Here is a 25,746-nt window from a genome sequence, read left to right as displayed (position 1 = left end):
TTTTCAACAAAAATTTAACTTAACACAAAGCAAACACAGAACTGCACTGTTTTTTGAAGCAGATTCATTGGGTGACTTAAATACTGTGTCTCACACAAATGGTCACTGATCTTACGATTAGCAAAATGGCCAAATCTGAGTGGAGAAAAATGTGGAAATATTTCAAACATAAAGATGACAAATTTGTACATGTACACTCGTGAGAAGTGAAAAAGGTGCAACGTTTAGAAATCAAGGCAGAACTTCATATTGAGTGACAAGAAGATAAAAGGAGACTGAAAGGAAACACAAGGAAACAAGTAATCGCTGAAGAACGATCCAGTTCATTAAGTTCAAGTTGCAAATGCAGTATCGTTTAAAAGTATACTGCTCTCCACTGATTTTGCCTTATTTGTTAAAAATCTGTTGCTTACCATACTGAAGTCAAAAGATCAATCTGATAGAAATCTTACTTCAAAACCCCTCATCAACAACAGTTACAAATAGACGCCATTTTAAATATCTAATATTCATGATGGTAATTTATAGATGCTCCCTGATCAGTGGTTTCAGTTCACAGACATCAACATGTACCACGAGTTTAAAAAGGCATTTCACATGAAAACTAAGAGGAAGCTGTCTTTGTCTTAGTTACAAATAGGGATCATTTACACAAATTACAGTTTTGTACCCATCATTCAAAACTACTAAAGAAAGTAATAATACTTGTGAAAACGAAACTAACTTTGCCGCTCACAAGACTTCACCTCCTTTCATGATTCAGAGCTGTTTGTTGATGTTAGCTCACTTCAGCATTAAAATCTGGCAAGTTAACATTCACAAAAGCTAAATGTATATCTAGTCAAATTGTAGAATTTTATGGAGCAACAAAAGAGAATACAATACTTTACTTCTAGATAAGATCAGCTTCTGTAGAATTTATTGATGTGTAAAAGCTAGAGTTAAATTGGTTCAAATACTTTCAGGAAAACACTGCAGATCTCAGTTCTGACAGTAAAAACAAAAATGCTTACTAGAAGTTCTGTTGACTGGCTGAAAGAAAGACTGTGAACTGCTGCTGGAGAGGAGGATTCTTCAGAAATCTCTCCTGGCAGCAGCAGAGACCTCCGCCCATTCTCTTCCCCAGGTTACAGAACTCTTTAAATCTACTAGATTTATGGGACACATTTATCATTAAAAACAAATTTACACAAAAGGCGTCAAGTCTGCATGTATGTGGCTTGAATCCTGTTGGTAATCACCTCATATTAGAATGTACCTTTTTTTTTACTTTAATTGTAACATATTACAGTTAAGGTTTTTGTGTCCTGATTACATAACGGCATTACGTATATTCCCTTACTACCTAACCCTGCGAGATGGCAGCAAAGCACTTTTGGAGCGACGCTTAAACCAGCTACATCCTTGAGGAAATGAAAAATTTGAATATTCTTCATCTTCTAGATGATGTATTTTCTTTTGTTCCGGTAAACTGGCTCTAAAAAAAGAAGCTGTGATATGACGTTTGAGTTTTACATTATGTTTACGCCGCATCTTCGTCTGTGAGTTTATTACAAACAGAAAGCAGATTACAGCTTCACTCATGTAGACACAGTTTTTCCATTATCTGATAATCCCATTGCATGTAAATGCATTGAATTAAATCTGTAGTTGTCAGATAATTAAGAGCATGCAAACACACTCAGCGTTACTTTTTTCTTTTTTTATCATTTGATATGAATAACGACTCTCTACGTAGGCACTCTGAGCTGTGCTAGAATTTCTCATTAGGTTGAATGGTACTTTTGCCAGGTTTATGTAAAGTTTGTCCAGACTTGCTACAAAGGTTGCTGCTCTTTTGTGGGTGAATCATAAATAGGTTGGGATCCCAGTCATGTAAAGTCCAGTCATGTAAAGTCCACTCTTCCTGCAGCTGTGTCCTGTGGTATCCCTGTGGCCCCTGTGAACGGAGGAGTCCTGGCGCCCGATTACTCAGCCGGCACACGGGCCACGTACTTCTGCAACGATGGCTTCCGACTATCTTCCAAGGAGGTGACCAGCACAGTGTGCCAGGCTGATGGGACCTGGAGCAGCCACAACAAAATCCCCCGCTGCACCGGTGAGACAACACCACACATCTGCTCATACCCACCGCTTTATCAGTGTGATTTGTATTCAGATTTAAATGCTAATTTTGCTGTTGTAGGAGCAGACTAGATTAGTCCCATCAGGGTGTTATTGACTTGCATGCATTTTGACAGCACGTCTACATTCAGCGTGATTAATCTTCATTGGGCCCATTTAAAAGTTGCAAAAGAGACAAACTGGTAAAACTTTTTTGTTGATCCAATTTTTTTCACTTTAAATGGTAGTGTAGATGACAGTTCTGTCACCAGTATCAATTTTACGCAGCTAAAAATTATAATAAACAATTGTACTCGTCGCTATTATCTTACGTAACTTAACGTATGTCAGAGAGATTATAATCTTTTAATCTCTCTAATATACGTTGCATCTTATTATGCTAAAGCTTAGGTTGTGATGCTTTTTCTTCTTTTTATTAAACCATGATGGTGTTTAAGTCTGCCAGTTGTGACTGTACTGCACTCTAAAACAAGGCACTTGTAAATATTTGTGCTTTAATTTTTAAAATAATATACATTTTTTATTTGTAGATACTGATGCATTCACAGAAACTTAATGTCAGATGGTTCTCTCAGTCAAACAATAAGTTGTATGCAAAAGTTGGAACAGTTAAATAACAGGATTGGTTGATTTTCTAAGTGAAATTAAGTTAACACATCCTCAAACTTAAACGTGGCATTTTCTACAAATCTTAGTGTAAAACCTTTTTCATATTATTAATATTTGCTGGAAAAAAAAATAAAAATGAAACATAAAATAAAAATGTGCCAGAACTTTTGCACAGGCCACATTTTATGTTTTATTTTTCCCAAATGTTAAATTTAGCAAATTAACAGTAATTGTTGATTAAAATATGCAGAAGTATGTTCCCTGTAGAGGATATGTTCACTTATTTTCAGATCCTGTTATTTGACCAACTTTGCATACAAGCCCAAGGAAATGTTGTTTTTAAGATTATAGTTATCTTATATCAGGAGTGCTCCTCTTAAAGCCAGTCTTTTTTTATCCACAGTCATGGTCTGTCCCAGTATTGGCTCCTTCACTCTGGATCATGGAAAGTGGAGGATCGTTAACGGATCTCGCTACGAATACGGGACAAAAATCGCCTTCAGTTGCAATCCCGGCTACTACCGCCTTGGCCCCGCCCACATCCACTGCACATCCAATGGGACGTGGAGCTGGAGAAACGAGCGGCCGCGCTGCAAGAGTGAGTTTACAATGTACCAAGTCTGCAGGCTTGGCACCAAGACCCCCCTTTAAAACTTGTACCTCCTCCCTTTTAGTGTTCCTGTTTCCTGCTGCATGGTGCCTGCCCTTCAAACCCCTTTCATGGGACTGATAAGGATTTCCTAGCTGATGCTGATCAAGTCTTTTAGAACTTTTATCTTGCTTTATATAAGCCTGTCAGATAGAGTTATGTGAGAGACAATAATAATAAGACTTCCATAACAACACTGTTGCCACACATCATCAACGTTTTTTCTTTTTTTGTCTTGAGAGTTTATCTCTTGGTGGTCTATGTCATACGCACGTACCTTGAGCGTGACCATCATAGCTACGTTCCGTTCACAATAGGGCGGTCACTTTTGATTATAGGAGTAATCAAACGTAATCTAGTCATCAGGTTTGTTTGATTCTCTAATGCATTCGTATGTAAATGTTTGGGCAGCCTGCTCAAATCACATTTTGTTGATTTTCTAAGTGAAAGTACATCCTCAACAGTGAACACACTTCTGCACATTTTAATGTGTTTCTTTGCTGAATTTCACATATTGGGGAAAAAATAAGATATATAGCCTGTGCAGAGGTTATGACACTTCTTGTATTTTGAGTTTTATTATAAATGTCACATTTAAGTTCACTCCCTGCAGAATCATGTGTTAACTTATTTTCACTTAGATTACCAACAAAACATGTCATTTGAGGGGGAGTGTTCGAACTTTTGTGTATGTCTATAGATAAAACACTTGTCACAAGAGTTTACCGTGCTTAAAGTTTGTGTTTATTGTGTTCTTTTGAGGGTTGGAAGTGCCACACTTTTGTCTCCATGTTTAGTATGTGTTTTTGGGATTCAGCTTTTTGGTTTAATATTTTAACACTGTTTTATAAAAATCGCATATAAAAACAAAAAAGCCTATAAAGCCTGTGTGGCCAGCAGTTTATTGAGTGAAGGTATTTGTTCCCCTTTGCCTGTTTCCTTTTCCTGATTAATCCTGCTAGCAGGCCTGCATGTTATGGCAGTAGAAGCATGCACCCAAACTACACTAGATTTTTTTTAGCTTATCAGTCAGCTCTGCTTTGTTTTTAATAGCCTGGCAAAGCAGACAGCAGGACTGAGGTGTTTGTACTGGCAGCTCCCACGCTGTCCCAAAGGCTCCAGCGGTTCGCTGTAAAGTTAAACGAATGTGGACAGCACAGTGCGATAAGATCCCTAACCAGCCCTGTACAATTCCAACTGTAACTCATCATCACGTGATAACATCACGCGTGCTCTTATTGTTGTCGGGGAAACAATCGGAAGAATCACACCCGGTGACAAAAACGGCGACAGATGTGATAAAGTCGTCGACCGTTATCGGACGTCCGGCTTCGCACCGTCGGGCGAAGAATCAGACATCTGCCATACGTATAAAGGGGGAATGAATGTGTACTTGGCACTGTGCCAAAACACCGAGCTGTTCCCAAGAAAGACGGGAGTTTCAACAATAAAGCGCCTTATCGCTCGCATTATCGGAGGCACTCGGAGGGCAAGAAAAAGCCACCGCAATTTTCCAAAATGACGGATATCAAAAGGAAGGACGGCAGAAGTAGCGCTGCATGAGATAATGGTTCTGCGGTGCGCTCTGGCTCCCACTCCAATAGGCTCATATATTTATGTCAGGGCTGCGTGTAGCGTATATATCTCCGCTCTCAATGCGGAGGCTTGTTTCGATCTGTGATACAAAGTGTTTGGGCCAGTCTTGCTCTTTCCGAAGCCAATAAACCGAGGTGTTATCAAGATTAGTCAGCTCAGTAGCCGGCCGAGACATTTCTCGCGCCCTCCTTGTGTTCCTTTTCTCCATGGTGTGTATTTTTGAAGGGAGCGGAGAGGAGAGAAAACCAGGCCATCAAATTGAGTGTAAATTACAGCTGTACCTTTGACTTTGAGGTGCGTGCCAGCTCATTCCTCTGCCTCTCTATTGCCTCTTACCGCAGTTATTTCTTGCGGGACGCTGCCCACTCCTCCTAATGGGAAGAAAATTGGAACTCAGACGACCTTCGGAGCGACGGCCATTTTCACCTGTGACGCCGGCTACGTTCTGGTGGGGTCGACCGTGCGGGAGTGCCTGGCGTCGGGGCTGTGGAGCGGGACGGAGACCTACTGCCTGGGTATCAGTACCAAACAGTTCACTTTTAAAGGGTTGCAAGAGATGAAGCTAATGTGGCTTAATGTCTGGCAAAAAATCTAATTTATACTTTACCCTAATTGTAATCCATCAGCCAAGACTTTCTGTTTTGTATTCTAGCTTTGCTTCTTCAGTTTTACACTAAGGCTACATTGCTAATTTAGCTAACAGATAACGGAAGAATGGGCCCTGATTAGCATTGTAGAAATTGCATCCATAAATCATCACATTTGCCTTAAACTGTAGATATATCTTTTCTAGTGGGGAACAGTTAGCATATCTTGCATGTGGATAATACACAAAATGAAATTTCTGAATAATTCTTGGCTTGAGCATATGGTTCTAGGAAAATACTTTAATTGACATAGAACCTTTACATGTTGTGGAGGTTCTTTAACCCCTTAAAATCCCAGGCTTGTTACAGGCTGTGGTTTAGTACTTAGTAAAGAGTTATTATGAAGTTGTACACTCCTTGCAAAAAGGGTACTGTGTAGTACCGATAAGGTTCCTTGACTTGTAACAATAGAGAAACCCTTTTTGGTGCGATTTAGAACCATTTTTAAGAGGATTCTTTAAAGAACCATAAACAACAAGTACTCAATCAGGATGAAGAAGCTTTTAACCATGCAAAGAACCATTGAAGATCTATATGGTTCTATAATTCTGTGCAATGTATTTACATTGTCTTGGCACTTATTGTCATTTTACCCATAATTCCACAGTATTTTACATATTTTAACATAAAAAATTTTCTCAGTATTTAAAATGTTATTATATAATGTTATGAAATGGCATTCCAGAGTCATTTGGTTTTGGTACCATTTTTGTTAAGAAGATGTGCAGGTGTGAAAAAACCTTTTTCATTGCCACTGGTGGGTCCAAACCTCACTCTTAGCAAATAGTTTTCTATATTACCAAAAAATGTTCTTTGACTTCTAACAATACCAATGTTCTTTAAGCGTTCTACGTAAGAAGGGTGAAATGTCTGTGAAAGCTGCCTTACAGAAAGTTAAAATGGTTATGACTACGCTGCCTGAGACATTATTTTATGATAAAAATGTGCCTAAAAATGTGTTTCCTTTTTAATTCATTCATGCTGGAGAGTTACATGCAGGGAGTTGTAAGGCATAATAGTTCCCAAAAAAAAGCCTTTTTTTTTCAGATTTACCACTATTTTAAATGAAAACCTGTGTAGGTTCACTGGTGGTTGTGGATAGTAAATAAAATGGCAATATTCGTATTGTAGACATCACAACCTCTGGTTCCTATCACCACCACTGTAAAGAAATCTGAGTCAGTAAGTCTCTCTGCAGTGAACCATTTCACATCAAACCACTGTGAATAACTTTACATAAATGAATTATGCTTAAATTATGAAATACCTCGTTTTTAAAGTTGCTTTTTTCCGTCGCTTTGCTCTTTGTTATTGTTAATATGAGTTACATGTTAATGACTCTTTCTCCTTCTCTAAATAAGTTAAGTTCATTCAAACTAGTTGCCATGTATTGGTGATACTGTAATTAGTGATTATTTCCTCAAAATCAAGGTAACATTCATGCCTTATAAGTACCTTCATAAACTACCTCTCAGCGCCTGTGTAGCTAAAAAGGTTTGAAAACGCAGCTACCCTCACCAGGACACATTCCACAGTGTCTTTCCGTTAAAACTGCTTTGATATTCTGAAAGACCTCCTAAGCTGTTCTGGAGCCCATGTCTCTCTCTGAGCGCGGGGAAAGAATTCACTTTCAAACAAGCGTGACAGGAAATGAAGTGAAAGAATTGGTATAGGAAATCGGGTTGGGCGCAGCATTTTTTGAGCGTTAGCTTAGCAGCGGCTCGGTGAAGTGTGAGGGCTCTCCTGGTGAGACTGATCGTATCATCAGTCAGATCACACGGCACCGCAAGCTGCTCCGGATCTGCACCCCCACCCCCCTCCAAATCCTGGCGTTCTCGCTCCTCATCATGTCTTGTCTAAGCGGTGCTCTGTTCTACATTACGCTTTCCATCATGCGATCCCTCGCAGGAGCGTCTCAGCTATCCCCAAACACCTGCCTTATGCATAACAGATGCCTCAATGCCGCTGCGCAGAAACACCATCTGCGGTGGGCTTGTATGCCGCGCCTCGACAGAACTGTTGCAATCACTAATTTCCGTGAGTACCAAAGACATGTCGGGGTGAGGGGGTGGTCAATCAGACGGGATTAGTTTTACATGGGGATGTGCACTAAGATAATTATTATTATCTTCACCCCGTCCAAATCTGACATATTTGTTCTAAGTTGACTGCATGGCTGTGCTGCTGAAAGCAGGCCCATGCATACATTTCTGTTGGCTCAAGGGAGAAAAAAAGGGTAACATAGATGTGAATTAAAATCAAATTAATGCAAAGCATATCACAGAAACTCTTATTAAGGGAGACAGTGCAATTATGTTTCAGAAGTGTAGCTGTTCCCATGACAGCCAAAAGTTACAGCTTTGCAACCCAAACTGGGATTTGGACCCTAATTTCTAGCATACAAGGCTGAGGGTATTATATTACTCTCTGTGCTACAACCAAATGAGTAACTGTTTAAGAGCTCCACAGATCCTGGTGTAATCTTGGTTTAGCAAGTTATTACCACATTACACCAGATGGGGCGCACACGAGTGACAAAGCTTATAAAACCTACTACTATTCCAGGGCAAGGTTGATCCTCATTGAAATAGATCTTGAAGTAGGACCATATAAAACAGTTATTATACATACCTACCAAGAGGACACTTGTACCCTCCAACTGGTTCATCTTTGCATGTACCTGCTGTAAAGATAATGGTGGCTTTTACTACCATAAGATGAGTTCTAGATATATAAGCAGGCTTTGTCAAGCCTATTTAAATTGCAGTGTTGGTGAACATTCCATTGGATTATGTGAGAAAAGATTTTTCTTGACTTTTTTAAAGGGTAATTCCGAGTGGTTTGGTGTGAAATGGTACAGGACAGTAAGTGGTGATGGGAACCAGACATCACGATATCAACAACGCTATTTTATTTACTATCCAAAAACCACAAGTGAAGCAGAGTTTTTATATCGTGGTTGTCAGAAGAAAACCTTGTATCTCCTTTTTTGACGTTTTTCAGTTTTTGGCATAATTTGAAAGTGCCTGTTACCCTTTACATTGTGTGTAAATTTCATGATGAATGGACCAAAAGAAACAGCCTGAAATGACTTGGAAAAAAGTCTGGTTCCATTGACTTACATTAAAAGTAAAGTAGGTTTTTTTTTCCCTTCTCCTGTGTAGTTACCATTATTTTGAAGATATGAGGCTTTCTTCCAACAACAGCGATATGTAATGTTCATAAGGTGAAATAGTTTGGGAATGTTTTTGCTTTTCAACATCCTGCATGTATTTCTCTGCCATGCATAGATTTATTAAATATATTTTACTACAAATGCTCATTCCAACAATATCTCAGGCATCAGGCAGCGTTTATAACCATTCAATCTAATGGTTTTCTGTGAGGGAGCTCTTAGAGGCTCTTTAGACGTCTGGTTCCTGCCACCATTGAGAACAATTCTGGCTGTAATTTTCTATAGAACAGAGCATTTCACAACAAACCACTCTGCTTACATCTTAACTAATTAATTATTCTGAAATCTTGAAAAATGGTGTAATTCCACTTTAAATGTGAAGGAAGCTACAGGAAGCACTTACTTGTATTCACCATGCCCTGAATCAAGTCGATATGTATTGTGTAAGTAGCATTAAAATTCAGACAGCATTCAAAAGTATAGTCAGAATATCCAATACATATAATTATAATCAGTCGATTTTTGAGTATTGTGTTGATGGACACTATTGTCAGTGCAAAGTGGAAAGGAAGGAACTACTCATGTCTGGGAAGTTTAGAAAAATCATCGCAGAGAAATATATTTCAAAATAGCCTACAAGGTTGCAGCTTAATAGGATGTTGGCATGGCAACATCAGTCCATTACAACACACAGTATTTTGTGCACTAACCTGTCCAGATCTTGCAGTGTTGAGATTACTTATAGCATTAGTGTAGTATACAGCCTGTGTCTGTTCTCTCCAGCTGGCCACTGTGGGGAACCCGAGGGCATGGTGAACGGGCAGGTGATTGGGGAGAATTTCGGCTACAGAGATACGGTGGTGTACCAGTGCAGTCCTGGCTTCCGGCTCATCGGCTCGTCCGTCCGCATCTGCCAGCAGGACCACACCTGGTCAGGACTGCTCCCATCCTGCGTGTGTAAGTAACCGCTACTGCCCTCACGTCCACTGCGCTGTAGGAGGGACAAACAAAATGAACTCTCTCCGAATGTCTCTGGCAGAGGCATAGCGATGACCAAGACGACTGAAACCTGGAGGGGTGCAGCATTACAAAGTTTAGTCATTATTATTAATCATGCTGGCGATAACTTTAAAAAATCATAACGCACATTTTATAATAATTGTTCTTCATTTATAGCTCTTTCAAACAAGTGGAGAAATTGTGTGGAAAGTACAGATGTCAAATTTAATCCATATCACATTTGTGTTAAATAGGAGATGTTTTATTGTGATTTGTATTCAATTTTTGTAAATTGATAAACATGCAGTCCCCCAACTGTGTAGTTAAAATGTAATTGTACACTTACATATAATATCATAATTAGAGGTGCATTGATCATGATTTTTTATGGCAAATTCTCGTTTCTTTACAGAAATTCTTCACAGATTTTTAGGCCAATTTTTATTAGCTTTATTATATTTTATTTATTTTCTTTTTTAGCCTTAGCCAATTCCGATGCTGTACATCCTTAATGATAATAATAATAATAATAATAAGTTTAATTTGTACAGCACCCTTCTCAAGTCTAAGGTTGCTTCACAACAAAGCATTTTAATAATTATTTAATGAAAATGAAATGAACATGACTCTCCACAGTTTTATGTATTAACAGTGTATTAACAGGCTAATAGCTGATCAGGTGAGTAAAGTGTTTTGGAACTGGCAGGGAAAACACTAAACTGGTGCACTACAGTGGCCCTCAGGGACCTTGTATTACCAACTGTGGAGCTCTTCGATCCAGTCTGCAGGGAGCCCTAAGCTTCTCCCTGCTTTTGTTCTATTCCAGCGTGCCGCACACCTGAGCCAGGTAATCAAGGGCTTTGGAAATACGATTACTTGGATCAGGTGTTTTGGGCGCTGGAGTAGAACAGAAGTTTTTACTGCTCTAGGGTCCTGGAGGCCGGGATTGAGAACGCCCGATACACTGGATTAGGTTGACAAACACAGAAAGTAAGCAAACCCTTTGGCCAAAACAGACTCAAATGAAGGAATTAAAAAAGTGTTCATTACATTGGCCTGCAGATAATAAGGATTGAGCACAGAAGAAGGAGTATGATGTCCAAACGCTTATAGACACCTGCTTATCCAACATTTCCTCTGAATTCATGGGGATTAGTAGGGAGTTTTTCCTCCTTTGGTGCAGTAACAGTCTCTACTCTACTGAGAAGGCTTTACACTAGATGTTGGAATATTGCTGTGAGGATTTGATTGCATTCAGCCACAATAGCATTAGCGAGGTCATGTATTGATGTTGATCACTCATCCCAAAGGTACTGGATAGAGCTTCTTCACTCCAGTGTGCTCACTGCCCAATGCTGGGGGCTTTGTAGCCCTAGTAGACACTTGGAATTGGACATGGTGACTTTAAGCTCATGTGCTGCTGCTCCAGAACGTCCCATTTATTAGCAGTGCTTTTGTATGGAGAGTGTACAAGCTGTCAGCAATGGAGCTTAAAGTAGCTGAATTCACTAATTAGAAAGGGTGTCTGGTTACTTTCGGATGCATAATGCATTTGCAATGCAGAGATGTTTGTCAGCCTCAGTACTAGATTCTATTGGATGTTTATAATAGTACACGTTACATATAGGATAAGTACATATACTTAAGGTAACAAAAGTGTTAATATAGTCACATTAATTAACCTTTCTGAAGTATGCAAACATTGCTAAATCTTCAAAAATGACCATTCACTCCTCAGTCCATGCAGTCCATACAGTCAATATGTGGACGGTAAACTGCAATAACAGCCTGTTTTGAATTTATCATGTTTGCAGTGTCAGGAGTTTCAGTCTTACTTTGGCACAATACAAAGCGGTCAGAACAGATGTAATTTCCTAAAGACACAGTAATGACAAAAAAGCCTTTTAAAAAGCTTTTTTTGCATTTCATTTTTTCCCCTTGGTTCATCTTCCAACAGTCAGAATTCATATTTACATGATCATTTGCCAACCTCTCTTTATCCCTCATAATATCCCTCATAAGTAAACAGAATTAATAGTTTTTTTTTCATGTCTTTAAGACTGATATATGGGAGTGAACTCTATTCTAAATAGCTGACCTTTATAGTGCCTCATTCAGAAAGCAGCCCAGGCTGAAACACTCCTTATAACTTCAGCATGAACGTGGGGCTAAACTGACAAAATGATTTAAATGGTTGACAGTGATTTCAAAATTGGCTATTTTTGCAGTCTAGGTTCCATGTATGCACTGTGTGGAGTGGTGAGTGAAGGGAACATTTTGAATAATGTTCACATACTACATCAGCAGTGGTTTTCCATGATATGGGCCTTTAATTCTAAAATATTATTAGAAAACCATCATATAAAAATGAACTTTGGCTGTTTTTGGTACATTATTGTCAGTTTATTCATTAAGGCTTTAATTTATTACTGGTATTACTGATGTTGTTGATGCAAATCAAGCAGGTCAATAAAATATTACACTAAAATTTGCTTGCACACATTTCATGATCAGATTTGGCCATGCGCAGCTGTGATAAATAAGGGCCATTGTATCCTTCAACAGCTGTCAGTTGCGGTCACCCCGGCAGTCCTATCTACGGTCGTACGGTCGGTGACGGCTTCAACTTGAACGATGTAGTTAACTTCTTCTGCAATGATGGCTACATCCTGGAGGGTCCGTACCAGGCCCAGTGTCAAGCTGACCGGCAATGGAGCCAACAGCCCCCGACCTGCAGAGGTGAGCTCTCCGCAAAGCCAGCTTTCATTAAAGTCTAACTTTAACCACAGCCTCGCTGATGGAAATGGTCTTTTTTTTTCTCGCCACTTCGTTTAGTGCAGGAATGACCAATTTCAGCACAAGCGCTCTCAGGCTTTCTCTCGAGCCGAAGGGTAATTCTTCCCAATCATTGGCCTGAATTGTGACAATTTTTGCCCTGTGGATCAGGAGATAAGATGAGATCTTTTCAGCCCCTGCCTGGTGACCTGTACACACAAGAGCTCTTGGCCTTCTAAATTGGGCTTAACCGTGCCCATTTAGGCTCCATCTACAACATGCTCATACACGGCTGATAGATTCTAATAGTTTGGAAAAAAGCTGCAAACACACAGCAAACATCTGTGCTCCTGTGTCATGTTTTGTACTGTTTTAGGTAAGCAGTTCCATAGTTCATGCTAATTACTGGTTGGGTAAACATTTCTCAGAAGGTGATGACAGAGAGTAGTTCTAATTGAGCCTATAAATAACAGCACTATATTTATGGTGACACAGGTGATCATGTGAATGCAGGAAATTAAATGTGAGTAAACAATGTTTGCTGGTATCCCTGGCCTTGTGAACCATGTAATGAAAAGATTACCCATTTGTCTTATTCATTTAAATTAGATTTTTTTTTATTCAAAAGGCAGTGCAGACTGTTGTAGTGGAGTGGACAAAGTAAGCTTCATCAGAATAGATTAATTTCAGTAATTCATTAACATTATGTTCATCACATAAATGGAGTTCACATGAACCCGAACATGTAAATCATAGAGTGAAAATCACAGAGTAAATGCAGTTTCTTGTTTTCATCAACGTCCAGTGAGAGCAACAGTGATTGCATGTTCCAACCAATGAGCATATACAGTCGTATGCAAAAGTTTGGCCACCCCTGGTCAAATGCCAAGTGAAAATAAGTTAACTTATTCTCTACAGAGAACATACTTCTGCACATTTTAATGCACAATTACTGTTTATTTTCTGTATTTAACATAGTGAAGAAAATAAACAATAAAATATGGCCATGTACATAGGTTAAAAAGCTAAATAAAATTAATGTCTAGAATGCCTCATATAATGAAAACATAGTGACCAAATCTCAGGCAGATAACTTATTAAGGAATTACTGTAAATAGATGATAAATTATTTAACATTTAATAGGGGTGCGGGAAAAAATCGATTCTTAGATGCATCGCGATGCGGACGTGAACGATTCTGAATCGATTCACAAACGTTAAAAATCGATTTTCTAAATATTTAATTTATAACGTAATGTTGACGGAACGCAAAAGGCGGAACTTGGAAGTGGGTAAGTGCAGCGCCCGGACAGTCTGTGGCGGCACATAACAAAAACACCACTGGACGAGCGAGAAATCCGACCGGCTCCCTCTGCATTAAAGCCAGGTAAGGTCAGGGGTCACAACACAAATGATAAGAAGAGCCATTTTGTCCTTTCAACACAAATCAAACCACCTTGGGAGCCACAACATTTAATGTCCAGTATGTCTCAGTATGTGTTAATCTCCTAGTATAGACTAAACAATATAAACAAAAACACAGATTCACTTCGCTCTGCTTTAAGCTTTAGCTCAGCTACAGCCGCTTTCCTCCCATCTCCGCCAGGACACTTTTCCTCAGAAGTAGATCAGTTAAATGTCTCTCAACGTTCGACTGTCTTATGAGGCTGAAGTCGCTTCTCATTCTCCAGCTTCTTGTTCGAATTTACCCGTTCCACCTTAAATTCTAACCGAGGCGCCGAATGTAAATTTAAGGTGGAACGGGAGAATTCGAAAGAGAAGCGATCTCAGCTTCGCCACTTTTTAGTGTTTGACAGTCTCTCGTTGCAGATTTAACGTACCAGGGAACCAACTGCGCTGCTTATAAATGCGAATAACGCATCATTGCTAGGTGACCTACAACGAGACCAAAACCGAAGTTATAAAATCACTGAGGAAAACGGGTAGAATAGCTGTAACATGTGCTGCGTGGACGTCCATCACCACTGGATCTTATTTCACCGGAACTGCGCATTTTATCGCAGATGAGTGGCAGCAGCTTCTCCTGCTCCAAACAATAGCAGTGAATGAGAGCCTTCCAGTTCACTTGCCACATCACTTCCATTTGATTTATTAAAAAAGATATTGGGAGTAAATTCATTATGGATCATTACAAATACTTTGCTTTAAAAGTACCAAGTTACTTTAAATAACAGTAACACAGAGTTACTTAGTCACTTTAAAATGTATATTGTCTCTATATTCTGTGTATATTTTGTGTATATTTAATATATTTCAGTTGGTTTTTCTTGTATTTTTATTTTTACTTATTTACTTTCTGTAGAGTAATTAGAGTCTCACCACAAGCATTTTCAATGCATAAGTGTCCTGACATGTTCTGCAAATGACAAATAAACTTGAAACTTGAACTCGAAAGTTGAGCTCACACAGTGAGAAAATATAAATGCTATATAGAAAAGAAGGATGCATCGAGATGCACCGATAATCATTTTATAATCGCATCGTAGCCTCTGAATCGTAATCGAATCGTGAGGTGCCTAGAGATTCCCACCCCTAACATTTAATAAGGTCTTAGTGTTCCCAAAAACTTTTGGAAGAAAAATTTAATAAGAATTATTGACTACAACAACTCAACATATCTTCTGGTGTCTAGCTTATAGCATTTCAATCTACACTATATAAGTTAGTCATTCATTCATTCATTCATTCATTCATTCATCGTCTAAGCTGCTTATACTACTAGGTGACGGGGGTTGCTGGAGCCTATCCCAGCAGTCATTGGGCAAAAGGCTGACAGTGTTAAAGAAATTACTAACGTGTTCACTTTAACAGACCTGTATTTTATATTAATTATTTCTTATTTGTAGCTCAATGAAACAAGAGATTTTATTGGAATCCACATCACATTTGTGTTTGTAAGTCGAAGAGGAGAGATATACACTGACCGGCAGCTTCATTAGGTATTGTGTCTAAACTCTCATTGTCCATCTGATCAGCTCCACTTACCATATAGGTGCACTTTGTAGTTCTACAATTACAAGCTGTTGTTAGCCCCCTTCAGGTATTATTTGGGTTGTGGATCATTCTCAGCACTCTATTGTGTGTTGCGGTGATACAAGTGGATCAGACACAGCAGTACACAGCAGGATAAAAGGGGACTAATAAAGTATGCGGAAAAACAGATGGACTACAGTCTGAAATTATAGAACTACAACGTGCTCCTATATGGTAAGTCGAGCTAAAATAGACAAAGACTGTAAGAACAAGGTGTGCTTAATAAATTGGCTGGTCAGTGTATATGCTGTACTGTGTTATAGTCAAAGATTGTAAAATGTATTAATTTCAGCATCAGAAAAATAAAAGTTGAAAACGTATTTAAGAACAATGAAGCCTCAACAGCTAAATATATATTTTTTCACATCCCACATTCAGTGATTTTGAGATCTAGACTTCTGAACTTCTGAACACCACCACCTTCTGACTGGAATTGAAAAAATGCAGGATGGTCTCTGACTTTTGCACAGTACTGTTTGTGTGATACCTGAAGTTCTCTATAATGGGATTTTTCAGGTAGAAACTATACCCATGCATTTATTGTTCCAGCTGAGATAATGATACTGGAATGTGATATTTCCTTAGTGTAATGTTTTGCCATGTTTTAACAGGACGTTTCATGGCTCATAGTAATTACTGGTTCAAGTGGTTTGTTTAAGCACTTCTCAGTAGGTGATGACAGATGGAGGTTCTAATTGTGCATTAAAATAACAGTGCTGTATATACAGTGACACAGGTGGCAGTGTAAATGCACGTTACACATTAAAAAGGCAATTATGAATAATTAGGCTATTTCAGATTCATTAAACGCAACCTTTATAGAGCCTTTCTTTATTGTATATACAATGTTACGTTTGGCCAACCCAACCAGTGTGTTTTATTTCTTTTTAATTTTGCTTTTTCCACAGTTGTTAACTGTACTGATCCCGGAATACCAGCCAATTCTATACGGAAGAGTAAAATAGAGTTTGGAAACTTCACTTTTGGAACAGTGGTGTCGTTTGACTGCAATCCTGGCTATTACCTATTTGGGGCATCGGTTCTGACCTGCCAGCCTGTGGGTTACTGGGACAGGCCGCTTCCAGAGTGCATTGGTATGTTCTTACAGTTCCCTTCTTCTCCTTTGTTATTTTGACCCTTGGCTAGGTCACCTTAGTTCATTTTAGAAAAATGAGCACAATAGGGCTGTCATTACTGCTTGAATACCTTGATTTCTCGATTTAAATAATGATCTCAGTGAGTCAACTATGATCAGTTGGCAGTTTATGTGATGATAATGCATATTCCATATTCTTCTACTGGTTGTAGTAACAAGCAGTCTGATGGATATGGCCATTCATATGTATTTTTACTCAATAAAGTGAAGTGCTAACTGCTGTTAATGCAGTGTCAGTGCACAGCTCAGCACGCTTGGACAGGTTATTTTGTGTTGAGTTATTATTGACCCTTTAAAAAACTCATTTTACTCAGTTAATCATTAAAAGTGAGTAGATTACTCAATTACTAGTGTAATCAATATTGACAGCTCTAAAGCTCAGTGTAATGCAGGTTCACCACCATGAGTGAAAAGTGCTCTTTTCAAGTGAAAGAACTGTTTACAGCACATGTGTCAGAGTCCAGTCCTCGCGGGTCAAAGCTGATTAGCAAGGCGTTCACGAACAGAATTCAGAGCATTAGATGAGGGAAAACACTAATCTCTGCAATGCTTTGGCCTGAAAGTTCCCCAGTTTGACATGCCTGGTTTAAAGCATGTATCTGTGGTCAGTGGAAGTTCACTTAACAAGGTGTTTCAAAAAGCTAGAGATAAAATGAAGCCAGGAACATAAAACTCAAGTCTTGCTTGTCATTGCCTGGGTAGAACAGTTCTCTCTGAAATATCTGTCTTTGCATACATTACTACTGTTCAGAAGTTTAGAATCAGCCATCTGGTTGCACATCAGTGTACTAAATGATTCTAATAATGTAACATCCAGAAGTTACAGAATTACAAGTAGAATTATAAAATTAGCTTCCAGAATGTGCCGCATTTCAAAAATACTGATAAAACAACTGCAATTACAATAACATAACATTAAATAAAGAGTAAATAAATACATTATCATTCAATGACATCTTGATGTTCCATTTTAGTGTCTAGTGTGTACTATTTCTGTCTTTATCATAGAAGTTATTGTATATATACATATATCAACAAAAACAACTAAATAAACATTTGATGAGTTTTTTAATCATAGTTTTTAGTAGTTTGCAAAAAAAAGTCTCAACCAAAACAGAACAAAATTACACAAAACCTTTACTAAGGACACCATGTAAACTGCATAGGAGCTTTTAAAAGGAAATCTAGTGAGTTTTCTAAATTTTTGCTTGGAAACTATTAAGATGTAAGTCATTCAGGGTGGTTTGGTGTGAAATAGTTCACAGTAGAGAAACTTACAGACTCTTTACAGTGGTGGTGATCACCACTGTAAAGAGTCTGTAAGGGTCACAAGGGTCACAATGTCTACAACACAAATATAGCCATTTTATGTACATCTAAAACCACCAGTGAACCTACATGAGTTTTATATGTGATGTTGATAGTAAAATAGTGGTTTTCTTTTGGGACTATTTTGTCTTAGAACACCCTGGATGCACCTCTCCACCATGAATGGATTAAAAATGTACATTTCAATGCAAAACTGTGTCTCAGAACTATTGTAAAACAATATCTCAGGTATCAGTGTATTTGTAACCATTTTGTGTAATAGCTTTCTGAGTTAGTAAGTTTCTGTAGAACAGAGCATTTCACATCAAACCACTCTGAATGACTTTGCAGTAAAAATTTCATTATAAGGAGAATTTTGAAAATTCTTTGGGTTTTTGAAGTGGACATAGTTTGGAAGTTTGGAGACTTTTAATGCCAAAGACATTCATCTTATTCATCTTAGGAATGGCCTCCAGGGCACGTTTGCCCAATATAAACCCAATCACTAAACAAAAAGCTTACCAGTAAAGCGATTTTTATTTCTGATTAAAAGAGCAGAGCTAACTTTTAAAGCTGAGAAGTTGGAGAAAACAGAACATTCCCTCTCTAAATCTTAACACTTTTTGCTGTAGAAGAAAAAAAATCCAGTAATTACATGAATATATTTTTTTATTTTTCTGTGGGCTTCAGTAGCAGAGGCTGGTGCTGAGGCTTAGTTAGGGAGATGTGCTCATTTGCCTGTGAGGCAGTATAATTGGCTCTTGCCGCGTTTTTTTTCCACCCCCGTCCTCGTAATTGGTACATAACCTGGGGAACCTGGCTCCTCGCTGCACTTCCCCTGTCCCCGGTTCGCTGTGCTCGGCTCGGCTGCTCTCTCCGCCGCCTGGCATTCCTGTTTTTCCCAAGCGTGCGAAATTTCTTGTTTCTCTTTATCTGTGTGTTTGGAGACTGTACACCGCAGCAGGAAGTGGAATTTTAATGAGGACGTTGATCTCCCTTGCCAGACAATCACTCTCCGGAATAGCATAGAAGTCTTTTCTTTTTCATCATCGCTTTTGTTCAGGTGCATTTCAGATGAAGCTATTTGAACCCGCTTCAAATGACCTCATTTCCTGTGCCTCGTACAATTTTTAGCTTTTTCACATAAGTGACAAACAAAATATCAAAACAACAAAATTGACTTTATTATTTTGTTATTGTCAGTAAAATGTTTCAGCAGTTTTACAATACAGTGGAAGACAGTGGATCAGTTTGTATTAGGTGTAAGGACTCAATCACTAAAATCCTGAGATATAGAGGGATGTGAAAGTGTATTGACGTTTTGTTTTTTTTTTAAAGTGGAAATAAGTGAACACATCTTCTACAGAGACACAAATCTGCACATTTTAATGCACAATTACTATTTATTTGCTGTTTTTAATGTATCAGGAAAAAACATTATGTGACATTAGATTTTATGCTTAATTTTTTTTCCAGAATGTGAAACTCAGCTAATTAGCAGAAAAATGTTGTTTTTAAGTTTGTTTTCTGTAGAGAATGTGGTAACTTTTTTCATTAAGAAAATCAACAAAACATGTAATTTGACCAGGAGTATTTAAACATTTGCATGTGACTGTATGCTACTTAAAATGTCAGCTTTCCTGCATCCCTGGATGTCTGCATATGCATATTAATATTCATTGTTCTGATGCTGATACAATACTTACTGTGAATCAGATACAGATAGATTTTATTTTTTACAAATATTTGTGATATTAGAATGGTTACTGTTGCTCTCTGAAAAACACTCAATAATTCTCCTAAATGACAAACCCACAAAATATTGAGAAATATATACCTATGCTGCAACATAATCATTTACACTTCATGTATATTAAAATATATTTGTCGTAGCCTTCTATGTAAATTACTTGATTGTATCAATTATGCTTGCACCAGCCTCTCTTATCTTGGCAGTTGGAATCTGATTTTTAAAAAATGAATCATATTGTTGTGCAAAAACCATAATACATATTGTATTTCGGTTTTTGCACAATACATTACATAATGTAACAATATACTCTACTTTAGTTATTGTACACTCTGTATATGGTAACTAAACTCACTGCGACATCACTGGTTGAAGTGATGTAGAGTGTTGTTCCGGCAGACAGAGTTATTAGAGTGGAAGATGAGGGCAAAACAGTTAACAGGTGTAAAACAATTAACAGTTGTGCTGTTCCTGGCTGTCAGGAAACAATAAATCATTGCAGCCTTTAAAAGGATGAACACATCTAAAAGGAAGCACTGAAGATCATTTTTCTCTGAGCATTTAAGTTTAAACTTAACAGCTAGTTCCACATTTTAGACTGGACTGCTTTTTCAATAAGGAAGGCAGCCAATCATAACAGAGATCATTTACATTTACTTAAAGTCAGAGTAACAAAATCAGTCTGTATAATTGTGAGTTAAAGAGAGGTTGGAAAATGGTCATGTACAAATGAACTGCGAACCCACACATTACAAGTGGTCTTCAGGGAAAAAGGAAAATATGGCAAACATAAAATATGGACCATGTGAAGTTTAAAAGCAGAAGTTTAGTTGGCTGACCAGAAGTTTATATTTGTGTTCTGCGGTCTCAACGACCCAGCTGACCCCTCTGTCCGTCTTTCAGAGGTGGACTGCGGCCACCCCGGTGTTCCGCCCCACGGCGTCCTGATCGGAGACAAGTTCACCTTCGGCTCGGCGGTACGCTACACCTGCACAGGCAGTCGGCAGCTGATCGGGGACTCTGGACGGACCTGCCAACTCAACGGCCAATGGAGCGGCTCACTGCCCCACTGCTCAGGTCAGTCTCCCTTTGGGACGGCGCTGGAGAGAGCGTGCGTTTTGGCCGTTATCAGGGTTACCAGTGTAGGCTTTGTGTCAGCGAGGGTAGCGGTCAGTAGAGGCGGATTTAGTCACACCGGAGGCCTGCTCATTTCAGCGCTCAAGATAAGGAATTGTGCCGCCTGCCTTTTTCCTTAGAGCCATTTTTATCTCTTTATTCTGCCTGGAGATAGAGACTGGTGACATTAAAGGAGGAGAGGGAGAGAGAGGACGAGATAGAGAGTGTGAGAAGAAAAATAGAATACTGTAAGGAAGCAGATGGGCCTGGAGTAGCAGTTAAAAGTTTAGACACTCTAGATTGAATTGATGCTTTACGTGATCTTAAAGGCATTAAGGTCTATGTTTACGTTTGAAATTTGTTTCTAAGACAAATCAAAAAGTGAATTTAACGCCTGCAGTCTTGCGCAAAAGTGTGAGCACCCAGATATGTATTACATACTTTGTCAATTTGCTGAACTAAAAGTGAAGTAAACACTATTTTAAACTTAACTTATCTGGGTTTATTGTGTATGGTGACATCATCTGCAGTCCAGTGCTCTGTACATCTGTAGTGTGCTGTGCTCTAAATGTCTGTAGCTGCCACACAACTCCAAAGCATAACACATGCACTTCAAAGCTTAACAGTTGGCAAGGTGTTCCTTTCATCAAATGGTGCTCCTTTTTCATCAGAACCTACCTTTGTGGCTAGAGAGTTCCATTTTCACTTCATCAGTCCTCAGCACTTGTTTCCAAAATGTCTACAGTGGTTATGTAAACGTTATTTTGTGCCATTTTTCAGGCCATATTTCATGTTAATTTTTTTTCTAATATGTTAAAATAAAAATCACAGTGTTCTTTTGAGTTCTGAACGCTGGGATAGGCTCCAGCACTCCCTGCGACCCACGAGGACAAGCAGCTTAGAAGATAAATGAATGAATGAATGTTCAATTCAGCAAATAAACAGTGACTTTGCAGAAGTGTGTTGTCCGTACAGGATGTGTTGACTTATTTTCTCTTAGAAAATCAACAAGTCATTTGCCCAGGGGTGCCCAAACTTCTGCATACGACTGTATGGAGTCAAACAGACTGGTGGTGTATGTGTGGTAATTAAATGCGTTTGAGTAATGACTCCTGTCTGTGTTTGGATAGCACCGCCCCTCAAAGATCATTTATCTAATTGATAGACCGTCACTAATTCTGGCCTGGACTCGCTCACGTTTAACGACAGATAGCATAAAAACCCGTTCGATTTCACAAGCTGGCGGCTCCCTCCCTCCATCCATCTCCTTCTCTCTCTCCCTCTCTTTCTCTCCACGTCCACCTGCTTCCCTCCGCTTTCACATCTGCTATCTCTGTGACCCTGTAACCAGAAACACTTCATCTAAAGAAGCTCCACCCACTCCCTCCTCCTCCTCCACAAGCTTTGTGCATACAGACCTTCCTCTGTGCTCTCTCTCTCTCTCTCTTTCTCTCTGTTTCTCTCTCACTCTGTCCTCACTCCTCTTAAAGGAAAAGTTCAGCAAAAATTCAGCTCTGCTCAGTTTCCCCTCTTACTCAAAATGTAGTCAATCAACCAAAACATGTTTGGTATGTAAAGTTTGCTTCTTTAGTTTTACACTGTAGCTTTGAGGATAACTTAGCTAACAAGTAATGGAAGCTCGTAGTCACTCGCTAGCATTGTGCGTAGATCATCACACACTTGCATCACACTGTGTCTGATCTCAGGTAGACTTGCTGTTATGTTTAAAAACTGATGTGAAGCACATTTTAAACCAGTGACAGGAACTGGCAGCCACGCATGCATAATGTGCAATTTTAAACTTCAAGTTTTGTTTTTTTTCCCAATAGATGGGACCAATTTTGAGACAAAAAATGTTCTGTGGGTTCTGGATAGATTAAGAGACCCTTATTAGTCTCACAAATTGGGAAATTTGAGCTGTGTATTTAACCCATCCGTGCAGTGAAACACCACATACACACTAGTGAACACACACACTAGGGGAGAGTGAGCATACTTGCCCGGAGTGTTGGGCAGCCCTATCTGCGGCGCCCGGGAAGCAGTTAGGGGTTAGGCGCCTTGCTCAAGCGTACTTCAGTCACATGCTGTCGGCTCAGGGGATTGAACCGGCGACTTTCCGGTCACAGAGCTGGCACCCTAACCTCCAGCCCACGACTGTCCCCACTGCAAATCACTGCGAATTACTGCAAATACAAGCCTTGGTCTAACCAGGTTCCAGTTAGTTGTTAGGAATGGAAAATAGCAGCACCTATATGCCAGGACTCTTTACGGAGGCAGTCACTGTACAGTTGCTACCTAAAATATATGTTAACTTCTGTTACAAAAACAAAACTCTGGCAGCACTCTTCAGTCACTATTGCTCTGTAAAAACAAAACCAGAGCAACAATGTTCTGCTTTGCCACTGTGCAGCGTAGCTTTCAGCATAAGCCTAGCCCAGGGGTTGACAGCAGGTGGCTTTTACTGCCCTGTTGCGGCTCCATAGCAGCATTAGATTTTTAGGTAAAAATAAAATAATCCTCCTTTACAGTAAAATAAAGCTCTGCTGATCGTTCAAACATTGTTTTAACAATAAGTATTCTTAAACGCTGGAGTTAATGTAGAACTGCTAATTCATCTTTTAACCCTGAAAGCTGGCACACAGACTGCTGGTCACATAGCAACACAGACAACAATCTCACCTAGCTAGTAGCTAACAAAAAAGCAAAGACAAAGATTAAAGACGGACATCCATAATTTGGAAACAAGTGGACTTACTGTCAAAGTCAGTTTCTCATTCGCCGTTCTCCATTCCACCTTAAGTGGTGCAACATTCTGGCGCCTCAGGCTCCGTTTAAGATGGAACAGGAAAATTTGAACAAGAAGCTGGTAAATGAAAAGCAACTTCAGTCTCGTAAAAAGTGGAACGTTCAGAGACATTTTACAAGAAACTGTTCTACTTTTCTGGAAAGAGTTTGCGAGAAAAGCGGCTATAGCTGAATAAGCCTATACTAGTACATTAGCACATACTGAGACATACTTACTCCCAAGATAGTAAAACCTTACTTGAATAAATGGACATAAATGTTGTGGCTCCCAAGGCGGATAGATTTTTTTTTGAAAGGACAAAATGGCTCTTTTTATCAGTTGGGTTGCCAACCCCTGATCTAGCCCAATAGATTAATTTCTGCTGTTGATATTTTATGCTGAGCGATACAGAGCTTGTTGTAAGCTAAAATTAGAGTTAGCCTAAGGCAAATATATAAGCACGTCTATTTTAGTTTTGAAGTATTTAGAAGTATTAAAATAAACACTTAATTAAACCAACTCTCTGTGATTTCTAGCTGTGGTTTGGTACATCTACAGAGAAACCCTACTTTCATCGTTATTATTTTGGTTGAGAACAAAATAAAAAAATTTGAAAATGCCTTATAGAAAATTATCTGAATTTATCAGAATTTTTCTCTCTGTTGTATCTGGGAAGACACAGCCAAACAAGCTAGACAGCAATAAGTGGGACCAATTTTGAGAGGAAAACATTCTGGAAGTTAGTAGATACGTCACTGACTGTGATTATGAGCTGTAGTCTAACTTGGTGTCGGTTAGTTGTTAGGAATGGCAAACAGCAGCTGCTCTATGCCAGCACTCTTTACTGAAAGAGTCGGTGTAAAACTGCTACAAGGCAAAATATATATCAATGTCTGTTACAAGCTTCAAATCAAATATGAAATGTCTTTTACAATCTGTGTTTGAACATTTAGAAAATGTTCATGCGCATGCACTGTTAGCTGTGTGCTAACATACTACACTATGCTGTTTATAAGCTTTATACGCTTCTATGAGCAAAATCAATCTATTCTTTTAATACAAAACTAAATAAGCAAACTTCAGACCCCAGACATTAAACTGATCAATTACATTTGGGCTAAGAGGGGAAAACTGTATCCTTTTTTTATTCTTTTAATCTCTCCCTTTCTTTTTTTCAGTACTTCTGACTCTCTTGCATGTCACTCAATCTCAGTCTCCCTGTCCTTTCGCTCTCTGAAAAGTGCTTCTGTATTCTGTGTGAAAGTCTTCAGCCTGTTGGTTTGATCTCCAGCCTCAATGCACTCAATCTTCAAGCATTTCCTGTCCCATCAGATTTTTTTTCTGTCACACTTTCACCTGGATTTCTGAATGGCACCTCTAACGAACCAGAACAAACCAACAGCAGGCTGCAATTGTTGAATGACAGAGTTGAGACCAGTTCACTCTGGCTGTGTTAAACTCTAAGGGTCTGTATATGGGTGCACATATTAGTTACTATCTCTGATAACTGATTTATCGCTGCTGTCGGACCAAAATTTTTTGTATCTCCATTTTTGTTGTTTTTCAGTTTCTGACCTAATTTGAAAAAACCTACTGTCCTTTATATTGTGTGTAAATTTCAAGATGACTGGACCAAAAGAAAGGCCCAGAATTACTTGTAAAAACATCTGGTTCCATTGAAGTACATTAAAGATATTGGAGATACGAGGTTTTGGTCTGACAGCAGCATTATACATATTTTATTAGAATAAAATTAATTAATTTATACATAATTTATACATTAGTACATTAGTAGAAAAAAATAGAAAACACATTGACAAGGGATGTTCCGATTAATTTTCTTTAGTTGATCATTCAGTGAAATGAGTATTTGTGTGGTTGTTGGACGAGAAGGCCTGGCTCACAATTGATGTTCCAGTTCAATCCAAAGGAGTTCAGTGGGGTTGAAGTCAGGGCTCTGTGCAGGCCACTGGAGTTCCTCCACAGCAGACTTGTCAAACCGT

At 38.9% G+C, this 25,746-nt stretch overlaps 1 protein-coding gene across 1 annotated transcript in view; it reads left to right on the top strand.

The window, feature by feature from the left end:
• Positions 1-25,746, top strand: part of csmd3a (CUB and Sushi multiple domains 3a) — a 457,456-nt gene that overhangs the window by 353,188 nt on the left and 78,522 nt on the right. The window contains exons 50-56 of the mRNA XM_036558514.1: positions 1,913-2,098; positions 3,137-3,331; positions 5,320-5,493; positions 9,584-9,757; positions 12,365-12,538; positions 16,537-16,722; positions 20,746-20,919. Of these exons, the coding sequence (XP_036414407.1) occupies positions 1,913-2,098; positions 3,137-3,331; positions 5,320-5,493; positions 9,584-9,757; positions 12,365-12,538; positions 16,537-16,722; positions 20,746-20,919 (1,263 nt within the window). The remainder of the gene's footprint in view (positions 1-1,912; positions 2,099-3,136; positions 3,332-5,319; positions 5,494-9,583; positions 9,758-12,364; positions 12,539-16,536; positions 16,723-20,745; positions 20,920-25,746) is intronic.

This window comes from Colossoma macropomum, unplaced genomic scaffold, assembly GCF_904425465.1.
Source record: "Colossoma macropomum unplaced genomic scaffold, Colossoma_macropomum, whole genome shotgun sequence".
Taxonomy (NCBI): Eukaryota; Metazoa; Chordata; class Actinopteri; order Characiformes; family Serrasalmidae; genus Colossoma; species Colossoma macropomum.
Note: the sequence above shows the minus strand (reverse complement) of the source record. Positions and strands in the feature narration are given on the sequence as shown.